The sequence below is a fragment of the Caretta caretta genome, chromosome 1 (assembly GCF_965140235.1).
Source record: "Caretta caretta isolate rCarCar2 chromosome 1, rCarCar1.hap1, whole genome shotgun sequence".
NCBI lineage: Eukaryota > Metazoa > Chordata > Testudines > Cheloniidae > Caretta > Caretta caretta.
In genome coordinates, this window is record NC_134206.1 from 142,660,626 (window position 1) to 142,677,489 (window position 16,864).

At 39.1% G+C, this 16,864-nt stretch overlaps 1 protein-coding gene across 2 annotated transcripts in view; it reads left to right on the plus strand.

The window, feature by feature from the left end:
* SMS (spermine synthase) overlaps positions 1 to 16,864 on the plus strand; it is a 77,805-nt gene that overhangs the window by 50,397 nt on the left and 10,544 nt on the right. For both annotated transcript variants that reach the window (XM_048862942.2, XM_048862952.2), the window contains exons 8-9: positions 852 to 966; positions 3,329 to 3,408. In XM_048862942.2, coding sequence (XP_048718899.1) covers positions 852 to 966; positions 3,329 to 3,408 — 195 coding nt within the window. The remainder of the gene's footprint in view (positions 1 to 851; positions 967 to 3,328; positions 3,409 to 16,864) is intronic.

Genomic DNA, 16,864 nt, shown 5'->3' on the forward strand with positions numbered 1-16,864 from the left:
TAATAAAGAAACTTGAAGCGTAATAATGCATATTGGCATCACCAAACCTTGTTAGTAGCTGAGTGAAAATAGGTAATATTAATATAAAATTAGAGTATGGTATCTAATAACTCCCAGTATAAACTGGCTGAGAAGTAATGCAAATCATAAGCTTAATTCAATTGCTAGTACATCATTCAGAATCTCAGATATAGTTCACATGATTGAGGGGTTAATTTGGTTTTATCTGTGCTATTATTTGCTTGAAATCTGTTGGCAAATTCTATTCATACGAGTAAATATTCTACCCTCTTTCCCCCATTGGAAGAAAGAAGAAACTGGGTTACTGAGAAGGGTATGTAACATATCATGTCTGTCAGAGCAGGTAAACTAGCCCACAGCTACTGGATCATAATTCGGTATCTTAACTGCAAGGTTATTCTTCCTAAGGACATATCTTTGAATACTTGCTAGTTTTCTTGGAGAAAAACTAGCAAAAATTGCATGATATTTTGCATGTGTTAAGTGCCTTTCATCCAAGGATCTCAAAACTTGCCACTATCTTGTGAGGCTAGTAACTACTTCCCCATCTAAAAAATGGGGAATAACAGAGGCACAAGTGATCTAAGTCGTCATCCAGCAGTCGGTGACAGAGCTGGGAATGGAAATTCTGATTCGCTGCTGCATCACTCCCGCGCTCCATCCCCCACGCATTGCCTTCTATATGGAGATATAAAAAGCTAAGATTAGAACCTTATGTTAAAGTCAGACTTAATTCTGACCTTTTTCCCTATTTCAATGCTTATACATCATATTAGTCCAGTCAGTTTAAGAAGATTTTGATCACTTATTAAAACATAGTAATTTTTTAGGTTCTAATAGAAGACTGTGTTCCAGTACTGAAGAGGTATGCCAAAGAAGGAAGGATGTTTGATTATGTAATTAATGATCTGACAGCTGTTCCAATCTCCACATCTCCTGAAGAAGGTTAATTCTTTGTTTATACTAACTGTTTTTAACACTTCGCTTTCTTGACAGTTTGCAGCAAAATATTATTTTGGGGGTTAAAATGAGGGGGATCTTTTTACCTTATGTGATGCTTGCTGCTTGGGGGTACCCTGCGTTGTGAGGAACCTTGCTGCCCCTTGTGCATCCTGCCCCATCCTCCTGGCTTCACCTTGAGGAAACCTTGTCTGTACCTGCCATGGGTCAGCTCCCCAACTCCATGGGCAACACAAGCATGCTCTTCTAGGCCTACTCAGCCCTGCTGACTCTCTGCAGGTTAGTGAAAGGCACACTCCAACTCCGGAGCATCTGCCTGGATTGTCTAGTCCCATGGGGCTCCTGGGTCACAGCCAGTTGTACCAAAAGCTAAATAGCAGAGTGCAGTGATGGGGTACACCTACACTGCAAAAAAAACCAACCCCAAAACAAAACCTGTGGCAGGGAATCTCAGCCTGGGTCATTTCATGCGGGGCTAAAAACAGTAGTGTCAGTGTTCCCAGTTGGGCCGGAGCACAGGCTCTGAGACCACCCCGTCTTGCTGTGGGAACATCTGCAGTGCTATTTTTACCCCTGTAGTGTGAGCCTGAGTCAGTTGATGTGGGCTCTAAGACTCTGCCATGGCTTTTTCCCCTGCAGAAGTATAGACATATATCCACAAGTACATCGTTCCTCCCGAAGGCCCCCCCCCCCTTTTCTGGATATTGGTGGTGATGGGGACCTAGTCACTGCACAGCAATGAACCCAACTGTACACTTACTAAGAGTTTATTTCAGCCATGTCAGAGTCTCATTCAGCAGTGCGTGGGGTGGTATTCGCAGCAGTTTCTGTAAGTAACATGCTCTTTTGAGACCAGAGATGTTCTCATAATTAGGAGCACTAGGAAGAAAAGCAAGGGGGGGGAGGAAAGGGAGTGCACATGCATGCAGGTGGAGAGAAGAATTGTGACTATCAGGACTTCTAAATTTTAGCATTCAGTTCCTGAATTGGGAAAAAGGGGAAGTGAGGAGCACTTTCCTTGCAAATTTTGAAGTAAATGTCACAGAAGAATCTTTATTTTCCCCCACCTCCACTTCCCGAGTTGAATTTAAACAGTACAGCTAGTTTATAAACTATGGAAGACTTTGGAAACACAAATCTGTTTTTTACAGCTTGCCATAGATTTGTGACCTACAGAACATGAATGTACGTTTTCTTTAATTGGGTCTTATGAAATTGGGGGACACGTTATTTTATGTTCTCAGGCAGGGAGATGTGTTTTTTTAAAATAAATGTAATAGTGTATCCCTATATTTGAGTTGCTGCTCTAGCATGTACATTTTTGGAGCACTTTTTGCCCAGATTTCTTTTCTGTTTGGAGCATTTCTTCCCTCTCCTCCCATTTACGCTGAAAGTTGAGGTCCTTTTTCAAAACAGTTGAGGACTTCAGAATTATTATGTACTATATCACCATTCTGTTAAAATATGGATGTGGAACACTTTAGGGAACATAAGATACCTTCCCTATGGAGAATAGAATTTTCCTTGCAGAAGACACAGTGGGGCTGGAATGACTAGAGGAAGTTGAAGTCTTATTGTGCTATATGTTGAAGGACAGTAAGATCTCAATATTTCATTAGGTGGCGCTATTTTAGGTCTCTTTCCTGTAATGCCTTCTAGATGACAGATAACTGTTAGCTTGAGTTGCCGATTGCAGTTATGCTTGAGAAATAAGTTAAATCTTCCTGAGGGTTAGTGTAATGCATTCATCCAATGACGTAAAGAATCACATTACATTTTTTCTTCTGCAGATTTTTCTTATTTTCAGGGCTCTGGAGCTGTTCATCTTGAACTGCTCCCAATATGCACCTTGCAGTGTGGAAAAATTAGAGCTGAAGGGGGAATGTCACGCATCTAACCTCCATAGTTTAGGATTGCAGGCTTGCTTCTTCTATGCCCTTGGCTGTGTGGAAACTGCATTACCTTATTGGTAATGAAATACTTTTCTATTGATATTCTGTGCTTAAAAAGTCCAATTACTGGCATCGAAGACTTGATTTTTTTTCCTGAAATTTTCTTTGTTTACCCTTTAGTTTGACTTTAAGCACAGTCAGCTGAATAGTGGGAACTCATGAAAATACGTGTGGGAATTCACACTACAGGTTATGGAAAGTCTCTCAGAAATGCTTAAAAAACCTGACAAAAATCCAAACAGCCCACGTGCTGGTAATCAACACTTTATTTAAACTAATGATGGAGAAAAATAATCATCCTGCTGAAATATTCCGTAGCAGTGCTTAAATATTAGTTATGTAATGCTTAGCAAGCCACTAGTACTTGAAAATTCTAATTCATTCTTTATATCCAGATTCTACATGGGAGTTTCTACGATTGATTCTTGACCTTTCAATGAAAGTCCTGAAACATGATGGAAAATATTTCACGCAGGTATGACACTGTGATTAAAAGAAATAATTCTGCATTCTCTCTCTATATAGTGACTTACATTTTCGGATCTTGAAAAAATACTGTCTGACTTTTTCTTTAATATATTGCTAGGGATATTTGTTTGAAACATGGTCTTTGTTGCTGCTGACTCATTTGTTTCTGGTGGTGCATGTTCTCAGCTGAGGTCATAGTGTATTAGTTTTGACATTTATAATCACTTCTTCAGAAACTAGTTGGCTTGTCACAGAGGATTATGTCTTCAAGTGGTGTTTAAAAAAGCAAGAACTGGTGAATTGTTAAACAATGAACCAGTTTTCAGGCCAATGGCTCTAGTAATATATAAACAAAAGATGAAAACTTATGTTGTCCATAAGGCATGAGTGAGTTGAAAACTGACCTACTGGGTGCTGAACCAGCAATAAATGGAGAGTTAATAAAGAACACATCCCCATAGTATGTTTAGATTGCTAGCTCCAACTTCAAGGACCAGATTTGCAAATGTAAATTTTTGCCTGCATTTTTCCAGCCACAAAATTAGAGGCAACTTTTGAAAACCTGGTCTAATTTTGGCACTTGTAAAAACACTTCAGGTGAAGATAGTGGCAAAACTCTGATTTCCAAAAAGAAAAGGAGTACTTGTGGCACCTCCAAGTGCCCATTAATGTTGAAACCTCTGGCCTAATATTCATTAACTTAAATGATTGAAAAAATATAAAAGCCTTTTAATATAGTAACTGATGTAAAACCACTTCAGGTGTAATTCTAATCAAACTTTCACTGGAAGAGACTTTTAAAATATTGTGATGCTTTCTCTGGGTGCCCAAAACCGTAAGCCACTGTTACCCCTCTGCCTCAGCAAGAGAGAGCTTTGCTGGAGCTTAAACTGTGTGTCGGGTCCCTGCCACACCATTGTGTCCACCTCACCAGCAAACTCCTCAAGATTCTGTCAGTCTTAACCTAGCCTTGAAGGTAACATTCAGTGAACCCGAGTTCCTGACGGCCCTGGGAGAGCGTTCCTCTGCAGTATTCAGCTCCTATCACTAGACATTCACAGAAAGTATCAAGTTTACTGCATCTAAAGAGGCAGTGTATGCACCAGCCTGTTAATTTAGCTGACAATCCACACTTTAATGCACAACACTGCATTATGATAAAACCAAAAGTAAGTCTATTAATAAGAATAGCGATGTAAGTGAGAATAAGCAAGAATAATAGAAACAGAAAATGGTGACAAAACAAAAATAAAACATATTTTCCAGTGTCTAAAATTTAACAGATTACAATCTTGGTCTCAGGCAATTTCACTGTTACAGTCAGATCAGTGTCCTCAACCCACATGGCTGAGTGATCCACTTTTCATAGATTTCAGGAGTACTGGCCTCTGTGTCCATTAAGTAATGGCTTCTTGCTTATCTTTATACTTCTCCAAACTCATTGTTTTGTCTCCAGAAGCAGGATGACCCCCCGCTGTTCATCTCCTCCTGTTGACTTCCCATCCCCCTGTTGACTCATATGTAGATGGAGCTTCCATTGTGTTGGTTCCATGTTGCCTAATTTATATTAGGGAGAGGGAGAGAGCTACCTTCCCTCTCTCTGAGAGAAACCGTGTTTCTCCCTTTGGCTTTGGCTACACTTGCACGTTATACCACAATAAAGCCTACCAGGGCGCTCTACCTTACTCCCCGTCCACACTGGCAAGGCACGTAGAGCTCTCTGACTCCCTGGCTGGAGCGCTCCTGGTACTCCACCTCCCCGAGAGGATTAACAGCTGTTGCGCATTGGCTGAGATGCTCCAGCTCCAGTGTAAACGGAGCTGGATTGACCTCCGGAAACTCCCCATAATCCTTTTAATTCATAGAATATCAGGGTTGGAAGGGACCTCAGGAGGTCATCTAGTCCAACCCCCTGCTCAAAGCAGGACCAATTCCCAATTTTTGCCCCAAATCCCTAAATGGCCCCCTCAAGGATTGAACTCACAAGCCTGGGTTTAGCAGGCCAGTGCTCAAACCACTTGAAGCGTCCTGTCTTGTTTTGTTGTGAACTCCGGACGCGGAAGTGCCGTTTCCGGGGGGCTGCTTATCGAAAAAACAAAACACAGCTACTGTTTGCTTTGAGTGAGTGAGGGGCAGGCGGAGGGCTCTGTTTGGAGCGACAGCTAATGTTTGCTTGAAGAGAGAGGCAGCAGGGGGAAGGGAGGGGAGGGGAGGGGCAGGGGATTGGGGTCCCTTTCCGAAAGCGGCTGCTTATCTCATCTATGAGAAAAAAAAGAAACAGCTGCTGTTTGCTTTCAGTGAGTGAGAGAGAGGCGGGGGGAGGGAGGAAGATCTGTTACTTACAAGGTACTGACACACTCTCAGCACCCCAAAAAACACTTTCTCCCCCCCACGCTCCCTGTCACACTCCACCCACCCCTCCCCCATTTGAAAAGCACATTGCAGCCACTTGAATGCTGGGACAGCTGCCCATAATGCACCACTCGCAATGCAGCTGCAAGTGCTGCAAATGTGGCCACTGCAGCTCTTTCCCTACTCAGCTGTACGAAGGCGGGTTTAACTCACAGCGCTGTATGTCTGTAAGTATAGCCAAGGCTTTAGTCTGATTAGACTTGAGTGCATAATATCAGTGAGTATCCATGCTTCCTCACAGTACATACATTAATTAATCATTAATTAATACATACATTTCACAATGATATTCATGACCAGTGTGTTGCTGGCTTTCATAAAAGACCTTACTTAATACACTTTTATAGTATAATAGTATTGTATACAGTATTCAGTTGCTTATTTTGGAGCTTTCAAGCCCCTTTTCTTCCTCTGGGATGTCTGGACTCTGCTTATCACAAATATGTAGTCATAACTGCACATACAGTTTTCTATCATTGTTTTAAACATAAAATGTTTGCTGCTATTTTCTGTTCTCCAGCACATATCTGAACTGTAACTCTTAAGGTATTTTTTTTCCCTCCCTATGCACTCAGCATAACTTGTCTTTCAATATATCTAGCATGCAGCTGTAGTATGTTGAATTTTTTTTTCCACTTAGTACTCTGCAATAATTCTTGAATGGCGAACAAGTCTGTGAACTTAATGTCTGTCTAAGCTAGGCGTTTGTAAAGGAAATGGCTTTTATGCTAGATTGCAGTGCGTAAGTTCCCAAAAAAATAAGGTTGGCCTACAAAAGCCCCCCCAGCCACCACCACCACTTATTTTGTGTTGGTTTCCATTATTACCCACCTTAATGTGTTTCATTATTGTAGACCCTCTTGGTTGTACAGGCGAGTTATTCTCTTAATCTGGTCACTGTAATGTGTAATACAATCTTTTAAAATCACTGTTGCATTCTTATTGTGCTGTCTAAAGCTTAAACAGTTCTCTCTAATGACTTTTAATGTAACAATACGAAATCTCATTTCAAAGCTCAGAGTCTGTTTAATATCTACATCTTTTATTGGATGCAGGACATATTTTGATGACTGATGCCATATCTGCAGCAGACACAAAATTAATTCTCATATACAAAGAGAATATATACACAATTTGTTCTGGGTTTTTTTTCCCCTTATAACTGTAGGTTTTGCAATAATGCTTATCACCCAGGTGACTGCTCTAAATTAGTTCTGTATGCAGATACAGGAGTGGACAGACAGGTATGAATGTTGTGCTCTGGTTAGACATAGGAAGTATTTAGCAAATGGGTAGGTCTTGAGTTGTATTCTAAAACTGGTCAGACTTTCTCAGGCTAATCTCCCCTAGTAGCTTGTTGAACAGACACCCCCTCCCCTTTAAAGAATACTTTATCTCTGGTCCTCAGATTCTGGGGGCCTGGTGTGTGTGTGTGTCAGGGGGTTGGGAGGGTGGTAAGCTTCTTTTGTTTTTAAAGCATCATTATCCCAAAGGAACCCAATGATGGAGAGTTGTCGGGATGGAGAGGCAATTTCATGTAGTTAGATCCTGACCATTTACAGATCTGAAGATCAGTGGAAACACTTTAAATTGGCACTGTAGTCTAACTGGTAACCAATGGAGGGTCCTGAGCACGGGAGTCATGTGCTCTTACACAGCTTGACCTGCTGAGGAGTTGAAATTTACTTATTTTCAGAAAGTATAAAGGCACCATAGAAAAAGTTTGGCTTTTTTCAAACTGATCTTAATCTACACACTGTGTGTATTAAAAAAACAAACAAACAAACAAACACTTTCACTGGTTGTGTGTGTGTGGGGGGAGGTAGTAATGGTTTTTTTGGTTTATTTTTTTGATAGCCAGTCATCAGAGTTTAACTCATTTCACTTGTAAAATATAGTAAAATCAGCCTTCTATAACTGTAAAATATGTAAAATTGTAACCACGGTTTTACGTATTCATGAGGAATCTGCCAATTTTAATTATTTTAGTAAAAGTCAACATTACCAACAGTAACCTTTATGGTATTGGAGCCTAGTTTAAGCAAGTGTTGAAAACTGCAGCCTGTTGAATACTATGATGTCTTGATAAATGCTGACTTGTATTGGTCTCTGTATTGCAGTTTGCCAGTCTGTGTGGTTTGGTAGTGGAGGGTTGTTTAGTTTATAGATTCTGTTACATAGTGTTACTCCAATTTGCTATGTCTTAGACTGCTGTCTGGGTCTGCATGGTGTCGTTTGTATTTGCTTAGCAAAGTAACTTCATTTTCTCAAAGAAGGCATTTGTAAAAACTGAGATTGCCTTCCCCAGGGAGCTGAAAACTCTGAAGCTGGAAAATAATGTATTAAGTGATACCAGAAAAAGTAATGGTTTATTTGCCCATCTATTCATTCTGGCTTGTCACTTCTCCCTATGTTACATCTTGGCTTTTCCCATAATGAGCAGACACTTGTCGGCAGAAATCAAGGTGTCTAATAATGGAGTAGACCTTCTACTTATTACTGGCCAGCTGCCTCAACAAGGCTCCAGCTGGAGTCTGCTGTGCTTTGTGCTGGTGTTTGAACACTGGCTGTAGGGGTTGCCAAGCATGCAGTACAGTCAACCTTTCAACTGGGAAAGCTGTCAGATGAAGGGCTGTCTGGTTAGAATATTGTTTCTTCCCAGTGTCTGGGCAAACTTTCTCCCACAACATAGCTTCATTTACACACCCAAACCTTCCACCTACTTTGGAGTGTTACTTTCTCAATGACTAGCTTGTGTTACAGAGTCAGATTACGTGTTATCAATGATTTGTACATATTTCACTAGGCTAAAGTTTACCTTTTTAGTATCTTGATGCTTTTTAAAGCAAATATACTTGGGGGTGGATTGATTTTTTTTTTTAAATGAGCAAGCTGAAAACCGTTTGTTTTGTATAAGTACCTTTTTAGTTATCCTAAAGAAAGATTGGTTTCAGAGTAACAGCCGTGTTAGTCTGTATTTGCAAAAAGAAAAGGTGCCACAAGTACTCCTTTTCTTTTTTTAAAGAAAGATTGATTCTCATAGGATAGTAATCATTAAAACATGTTGATTTGCAACCAAATATAGTCTTTACACTAAATTAGGAACTTTATGCAAACCAAGTGGGTACGCTATAGCTGTACACGTTAATTCAAGCAATTATATAGCTTAACATGTGTTTAGTAAGATTCTGAACTCTTATATTTTTTGTTAGAAAATGGTGAATGTTATATTACTTATTAACTAGATTCATTTTTTACTTGTGATTTGCATTTAAGCTGAATTTGGATGGAAATTTGCATTCAATTAAAAAGGCACAAAAACAGCATTTAAAATTTTGGTTTTATGAGTTAAGTAAAAACTACCTTACATGTGCTGGATATAGAAGAAAAAAGTTTATACACACTGATTATACTGTACCACAACTGTATCACTATAAACTAACAGTACAATTACATGTATTGCACGACTTTAGGCTCAGCAGACTGCATTTGCAGATACAGTTTTATGTAGTGCAGAAGCACAGGATGTAGAGCCCAAGAGTATCAAATAGATAGCTCCTTGACAGTAGCTAGGGAAGTTCAAGAAATACCAACAGTTACTAGCAGGTAAATAAATACAGAAGTGTTGGGGGAAGGGGGGTGGTAATAGTTGTAGGCTGCAGAGCCAGGATGAAAGTCTGAAAGAATAGTAATTGAATGTACCTTGCTGTTGCTTAATTATTTTTATCCTCCACATCTAGCTGTGTAATATCCTTTTTTTTTCCTTCTCCAATATTCTAGTTACTGTTCCTAGGCTAATTCAGTCTTATGAATTTATGTGCTGTACATATGCAGTGCTTTGGTTTGTTCTGAAATCAGAACTTGCTGTTTTTTCCCTTATTTCTTAGGGATTTTTTTGATCTTTTGAGAGTATAACATGCATGAATGGGGAAAAAAGTCACCAATCCTTCAAACTGGTCACATGGTACTATTTCTAATTAAATAACTTAAGTTCCAAATTCATGAAAGCTTCACTGGCACACCAAAATCCTTGTTTCTGCATGACTGTGTTGAGCAGATAATACATCTGTATACTCCTCATGAACAAAAGGGCACGAAATAAATGAAACTGTAGGTGTAACTGGCCGGGGGTTTGTCCATCAGTGTTCTTCAGGAAAGCTGTGAAATATGTGCAGAGGCAGTCTATTGCTTATCTCTCAAGTCTTCACTGCCAACCAGAGTTGAAAGACTCCAAACGGAGCTACATCTGGGGCCTGATCCAAAGCCCACTGAAATCAGTGGGGGGCTTTCTGTTGATTTCAGTGGGCTTTGGATCAGGCTCACACAGAGAAGAATTATCCAGACAAGATGTATGTCTTTTGGAGGGTGAGCACAATGAAGGTAGTAAAATGGAGTGAGGCTTCATTTGTTTGTCTTTTTTTCTTCTGCAAAATTTGCACGTTATTCTCAACCGAAATTGCCTAATAGTGAGGGCTCGCGGGAACATTTAGCCAGGTTCTGTGATGTAAAATTTGTTCATTATGCTTTTAAACAAGGCAGGTTTGGTATTTTTCTAGGCTTGGCAGGAGTCTCTATTGTACCAGGAATATATCATGAAAAAGGGTAGAAATGAGCTTGTATCTTTACATTCTTTTTATAGCTGTGATTTACAGAGTTACACTGCCCTCCCAACCTTCTCAAAATATACTTGTTCTTTCCAAATTTTTCTTCATATGCTTTCCATTCCACAGCTTGATCATTTCTTAGACATTCGGAGACTGATTACAGCAGTAGCTCTCAACCTTTTCAGACCCCTTTCAGGAGTCTTTGTCTTGCAAACCCCAAGTTTCACCTCACTTAAAAATTACTTGCTTACAAAATCAGACATAAAAATACAAGTATCACAGCACACTGTCACTGAAAAATTGCTTACGTTCTCATTTTTACCATACAATTATAAAATAAATTAATTGGAATGTAAATATTGTACTTACATTTCAGTGTATCGTGTACAGAGCAGTATGAAATGTTAGTTTGCACTGACTTCACTAGTGTTTTTTATGTAGCCTGTTGTAAAATGAGGCAAATATCTAGATGAGATGATGTGACCCCTGGAAGACCTCTGAGTACCCCCAGAGTACCCTACATGTACCCCTGGTTGAGAACCACTGACTTAGATAATATGAGTATTGTGCAGTATGATCTTGTACCACTAGGTGGAGAAAAAAGACTAATATTGGCTAGCAACTTCTCAGCACACCAGAGTCTACGGAAAAGTTTTGTGTGAGAGAATTTTGAGGATTTATTTGCATTAACAAAAGTGCTAGGACAGACTTGGCTAGTTGTAGGATTTGTTTTTATATTGTAGATATGGAAGACAGGTTTCAGAGTAGCAGCTGTGTTAGTCTGTATCCGCAAAAAGAACAGGAGTACTTGTGGCTCCTGAGAGACGAACAAATTTATTAGAGCACAAGCTTTCGTGGGCTACAGCCCACTTCATCGGATGCATAGAATGGAACATATAGTAAGAAGATATATATAAGTTGGAAAGTTGAGTTTGAAAAGAGAAGATTAGATTTTTAACGTGGCTAATAGTTGTGATAGGATAGTGTGACTTTTTATCTCTGAATATGCTTGACACACATGTACAGCACATGAAAACTATTCAGTTTCCTCTCAGTTGTTCAGCTTGGACTCTTGGCTCTTATAACCTCACTCTTTCAGTAGTTCCTCAGGCATCATAGTTCTGCAGCATACACAGGATCTGAATCTCCAGTGCAAAAAAGCAAGCCAACAACTTCCCCCAGCATGTTGTGAGTTGGAGAGAGACCCTTTCAGTCCTTTATATATCATAAAGAAGCAAAAAGGGCCCGAAGACATACTACTGAACATAGTCCCATTGATTTGAATAGGAATGCATGAGGTGCTAAGGGTTTAAAGGGTTGGCCCATGGTGTAATTACTGTTTTTCATCATTCCCTCTTCTGTGAAGCAGAGAAGTTAACTGATTTGCCAAAGGTTACATGGTGAGGGCTTGGTCCTATGCGGTGCTGAGTACCCTTCTCAGAATCTTGAAGGATAGAGCCCTGAGTTGTTGACCAATCTTAGAACTTGGGACCTCCTGACTGAGTCCCATATTGTCATTCTTTCCAGATCTCACTACTTACAATGCTGTTTGGGCCATGTTTCTGTTCCATGCAGGGTAAAATATTCTTTTCTTAAAGGAATAGGGTGGGATTTTCAAAATTGCCTAAGTCAGTCGGTTTCAACCTGTGATCTGTGGAACTCTGGGGGTCTGCAGACTATGTGTAAGATTTCCAGAGGGGTCTGCACCTCTATTTGAAAATTTTTAGGGGTCTGCAAATGAAAAAAGGTTGAAAACCATCCCACTCCTAAATCACTTACGTGCTTTTGAAAATCCCACTCAGAGTTGTCCTGACTGCCTCAAAACTACCTTTTTGCATGCTGTCCAAACCTGCTGGAAGGGTCTCTAACAGCTGCTGTTTGATGGCTGTTTAATTATCAGTCATTGGCTGTTTTGTATAACCCAGCCATTTTAACTGATAGCCACTATTCTTGATGCCAGGTACTTGCCCTGCTGATCTAACCTTCTCAGCCAATAGCTGTCATCTTGAGCCTGTTTATGAAATGAATACTTCAAAAATATTTTTGTACGGGAACTGCACTTCCTTGTCTGGGTCATCTTTCCCATCCAGATAAAAATGTTCTCAGAATGTTTATGGTTTGGTTTTTGTGCATTCCACTAACTACTGTCGTGAGGATCAGATTTCTTCCCCCACGCCGCCATCTGTCATGTTGCTCCTTCCCAGCCACTCTCCAATATATTAGAAGTCTGCTCTTGTAGATTCTTCAGACCCGTTGGGCCATTGCCTCATAGCTGCTCCTGTGTGTGTGTAATTTCTTGTCAGTTTGTTCTTTCAAAATTCTTCTGACCAACACTACTACTTTTGAGGCATGGTTCCTATGTATGTTTGTGTGTGTTCCACACATGGGTACACATGTGCACCATGCACACCCACATATGGAATATGGATAGAGACCACGCATCTCAAGAACCTCCAGTTATAGGTATTTCTTTCAGAGTAGCAGCCATGTTAGTCTGTATTCACAAAAAGAAAAGGAGTATTTGTGGCACCTTAGAGACTAACCAATTTATTTGAGCATACGCTTTCGTGAGCTACAACTCACTTAATCAGATGCATAAAGTGGAAAATACAGTGAGGAGATTTATATACACACAGACCATGAAAAAATGGGTGTTCATTATACACATTGTAAGGAGAGCGATCACTTAAGATGAGCTATTACCAGCTGGAGAGTGGGGTGGGGGGAGAGAAAACCTTTTAAAGTGATAATCAAGGTGGGCCATTTCCAGCACACATCCAGGAATTAACAAGAACATCTGAGGAACGGGGGGGGGGGGGGGAATAAACAAGGGGAAATAGCTTTACTTTATATAATGACTCAACTGCTCCCAGTCTCTATTCAAGCCTAAGTTAATTGTATCCAATTTTCAAAATGAACTGTATTTTCATAAAACACTGCAGAGTCCTCCTTTGAACCGATTCAGCTCACTTATCTCTTGATAACTGCCCCCATCTCCCACCACGCACATACACTTAGCCAAAATGATTTTCTGTCTTGCTGTAGAATAGATATCTTCTGGCCCTTAGTCACGCTGAAATAAAAGGGAAAGGGAATATTGGCCAAATTCAACTCTTTCCTTTGCCCTAGTCCCATTAAGAAAAGAGCTATTGATGTTACCCTTCCTGTTTCCTTTTAGTAGGAAAGCTGGCTGCTACCACACAAAGCGTGGTGGAAGGGTATGTGCTTATGTGGCAGACGAAAGAAAAAATGTTGCAAGGGATAGGCTTATCTTAAAATATGACTTGGGGAAGTATTGACACTAATATTGTGTATGTAGTGGGGATTTAACAGGAGCTGGTTGAAAGTTTTTGAGTAACTTCGTGGAGGTGGGGTGGGGTATGGTGCATAAGAAAGGGACAACCTTTTCATGAAAAGTTTTGACACTTTCTGGATTCACTATTCATATTGCAATAGTGCTTCGAGGTCAGCCTGGCTAGTTCTTCACTGTGCATATTATACATGATAGCCTGTATCCCAAAGAGCTTACAGTCTCTAAGAGTTGAGATAGTTTACATTTGGAGAAAGGCATGGACAGTGAAAGGCGTAAGTATTCTAATCCATGTAAGAATGCAAGGGATGTTTAAATCTTACTGTATAGAAATATGTAGTCTTTTTACAATGCAAGTAAGCTTATTTAAAATTCCCCATGTCTAATATGCTTGAGAGTTACAAATCACGTTAGGTACTCTCCTGTTCAGAAAGCTGCAGAGCTATCTCATCATGGCACCTATAAAGAAAAAGCCAAAACCAAAATAAATTGGGAAAACTTCCTTCAAGATGGTTAAAGTACAAAATAGAAAAGACTTCTCCAACTCTATGGTGTGCTGAACGCTTTTGCTGAACAAAAAGGGGAAAAATTAAGGGCCTAACTCTTATCTCACATATTACCATATAAAAGAGGAGTAATTCCATTACTCAACCTGTTTAAACTCAGTATAAGTGAGATGGAATGAAGCCTCTGGCTTTGTCTAATATCGTCCGTTACTGAATACAAAATGGCTAGATGGAAGAAAAAGTGTATTGCTACACCCTTGAATTGTGTTCCTTCAACCTACACTAATTTTTTAACTATTTCCCCTATCTGACTGAAGATGGTCATTTGTGTGTTAGTCTTGATCCCTTTCTGAATAATTTCGGTGGTGCAGGAACTCTCCTAAATTTGCTCTAACTTGGCATCATAACTGCAACCTGCAAGTAATCTAAGTGAAGCCTTTTGCTACAATTGATTAAACTATTCTAGTTGCCTGTCAACTGTTAGTGAGGAGGGGATGTTTTTAGATAATTTGTTTGATTATTGTAATGGCCATATCTAAATTTTCTAGGCAGTGTTTTTTGTATTGTTTTTGGCTTGTTAAATAAAAGTAGACAACTTCTTTGAAACAAAACCAATATAAAATGTACATTTCTATATACCTCAATTCAAAGAGGGTGTTAAAAATACTGTAAAATGGAATGTGTCTGACCACTCTTAGGGCAAGTCTTGATTTGAGGGGTGGGAGTTTGTGGGTTTGACAAAATGTAGAAATTACATACTGAAGTGTTTTGTTCTTTCCTGTAATTTGTTTGTCACATTGGCTATAGTGATTCCTCTGTCATATATGAAGACAGGAGAAGGGCTAGGATACGAAGATGACAGTCTGGGAAACTAGTCTATTATATATATATATATATATATATATATGTCATTGTGTGCCTTATTGGTCTCACCATTAAACTTCCTCCATAATGGTGGTATGTTCCATAAATTACCAAGCACTATTTTCTATTTGTGAATCTTAAATTACACACACAAGCTGTTTTGGTACTCTCATTCAATCTGATGTCAAAACAAAATTATATGGTTGGTAAAGGACAGCTGAACCAAATAACCATTGCAGTCCTCTGGATAATAATAGGTTACTAAACGAGTACTACAATAGTCTCTTCAGTGTATTGCTTTATACAGTTGTGCTAAGTTAAAGTACCTAACTCTTACCTTTTTATAAATCTCTTCTTTTCCATTTCCTGATACCTATAGTAGTCGTAAACCTATTCGGAAATAAGTATGAAACATTGCAGAGTGGCATGTGCAATCTTGGGCTGTGTAATCAAGAGTGCATTTGTAAATGAAATATCATTTCAGTTTTAATGATCACTGTTTTCCCAACTCTCTTTGGCATTCCAGCAAACTGAAAGTGAGCATCTTAAGGGTAAAAGATGTTTAAAAAAATACTTTGTAAGACCGAAAGCTTTCTTTATTCCATCCATGGAACTTACAGTAAATGCAAAAAATCAAGGTACAATAAAATAAAAGTGGGATGACATCTCTCCCTATCTCCCTTCCAAACTCCTCTGAACACTTTCAGGTTTGTTTCAAATACTCAATAGTAGGAAGCAAAGAAACTGTTTCATACCTTTTCATTCCCAAAGTCAAAATAGACAGGTTGGGCTTACTTTCTAGTTATTATCTGGGCCTGCCACATGGAAGAAACAGTCTTGAAAGAAACTGCTCAACTATACTAGATTAAATATAAGATCTGCTTGGTTCAGTCTCTTCTAATTACATGTGTCTGTTGTTTGGGCTGATTTTTTTATGTCTGTGTCCAAAAATAAGCTTATATTAAATTAGAGTTATTTTTTAACAAATTAGAAATTGTCTTCCAAGAAGAAACACAATAGTAAAATTCTGATTGGTGTCTTAAGTAAAGTCTGTTCTCAAAAAACAAAACTCTATAATACTTTAGCAAAACATATGAATATTGTATGTGAAAGATCATTTGAAAGTGCTGCGTTAATTAACTCTGTTTCAAATTGATTTAAATTACTAGTCAGGAAGACTCGATTTAATCATGGATTTCACACATGTAGGTTTCATTTTTGGAAGTAAATATATTTTTTAAAGTGATGTATTTTTGAAAACTTTTCAGATTAGTTTTACAGCTATATCAGAAAATGAATGATTGTTTGGTTATTTCATTTACCAAAGGTAATTGAAGCAGATATTTATGAAGTCACAGGGAGGTGAACTATCTCCAATTCAACAAATTAATATTTGGAGGATTTTCTTGCCATGTTGTATTAGGAGGAGAACATCACCAAGCCTTGCATTTCTTTGTTGTGCTGTTTGCACGCATTCCTGTCTTATCCACACGTAGAAGAACTTCATTAAAATATTCCCAAACTGGGTCTCTTTTATGGCCTGCTGCCATTAGAGGTTTTCCCTTCTAGTGAGAGAATGGTATGATAGATCTCAAATCAACGAAGGCTATACTCAGAAATGGAATATGCCGCTGGAATATGCCACTCAAACAGTTTCACTTTTGTTTGTACTGCCTGTCCCTCCCTTCTCCCATTTATCTCCAGACTTCTTCTGCTTGTCCAGCTCTATTCCGCCTCCAACAATCCTCTATTCATTGAACTTTTTGA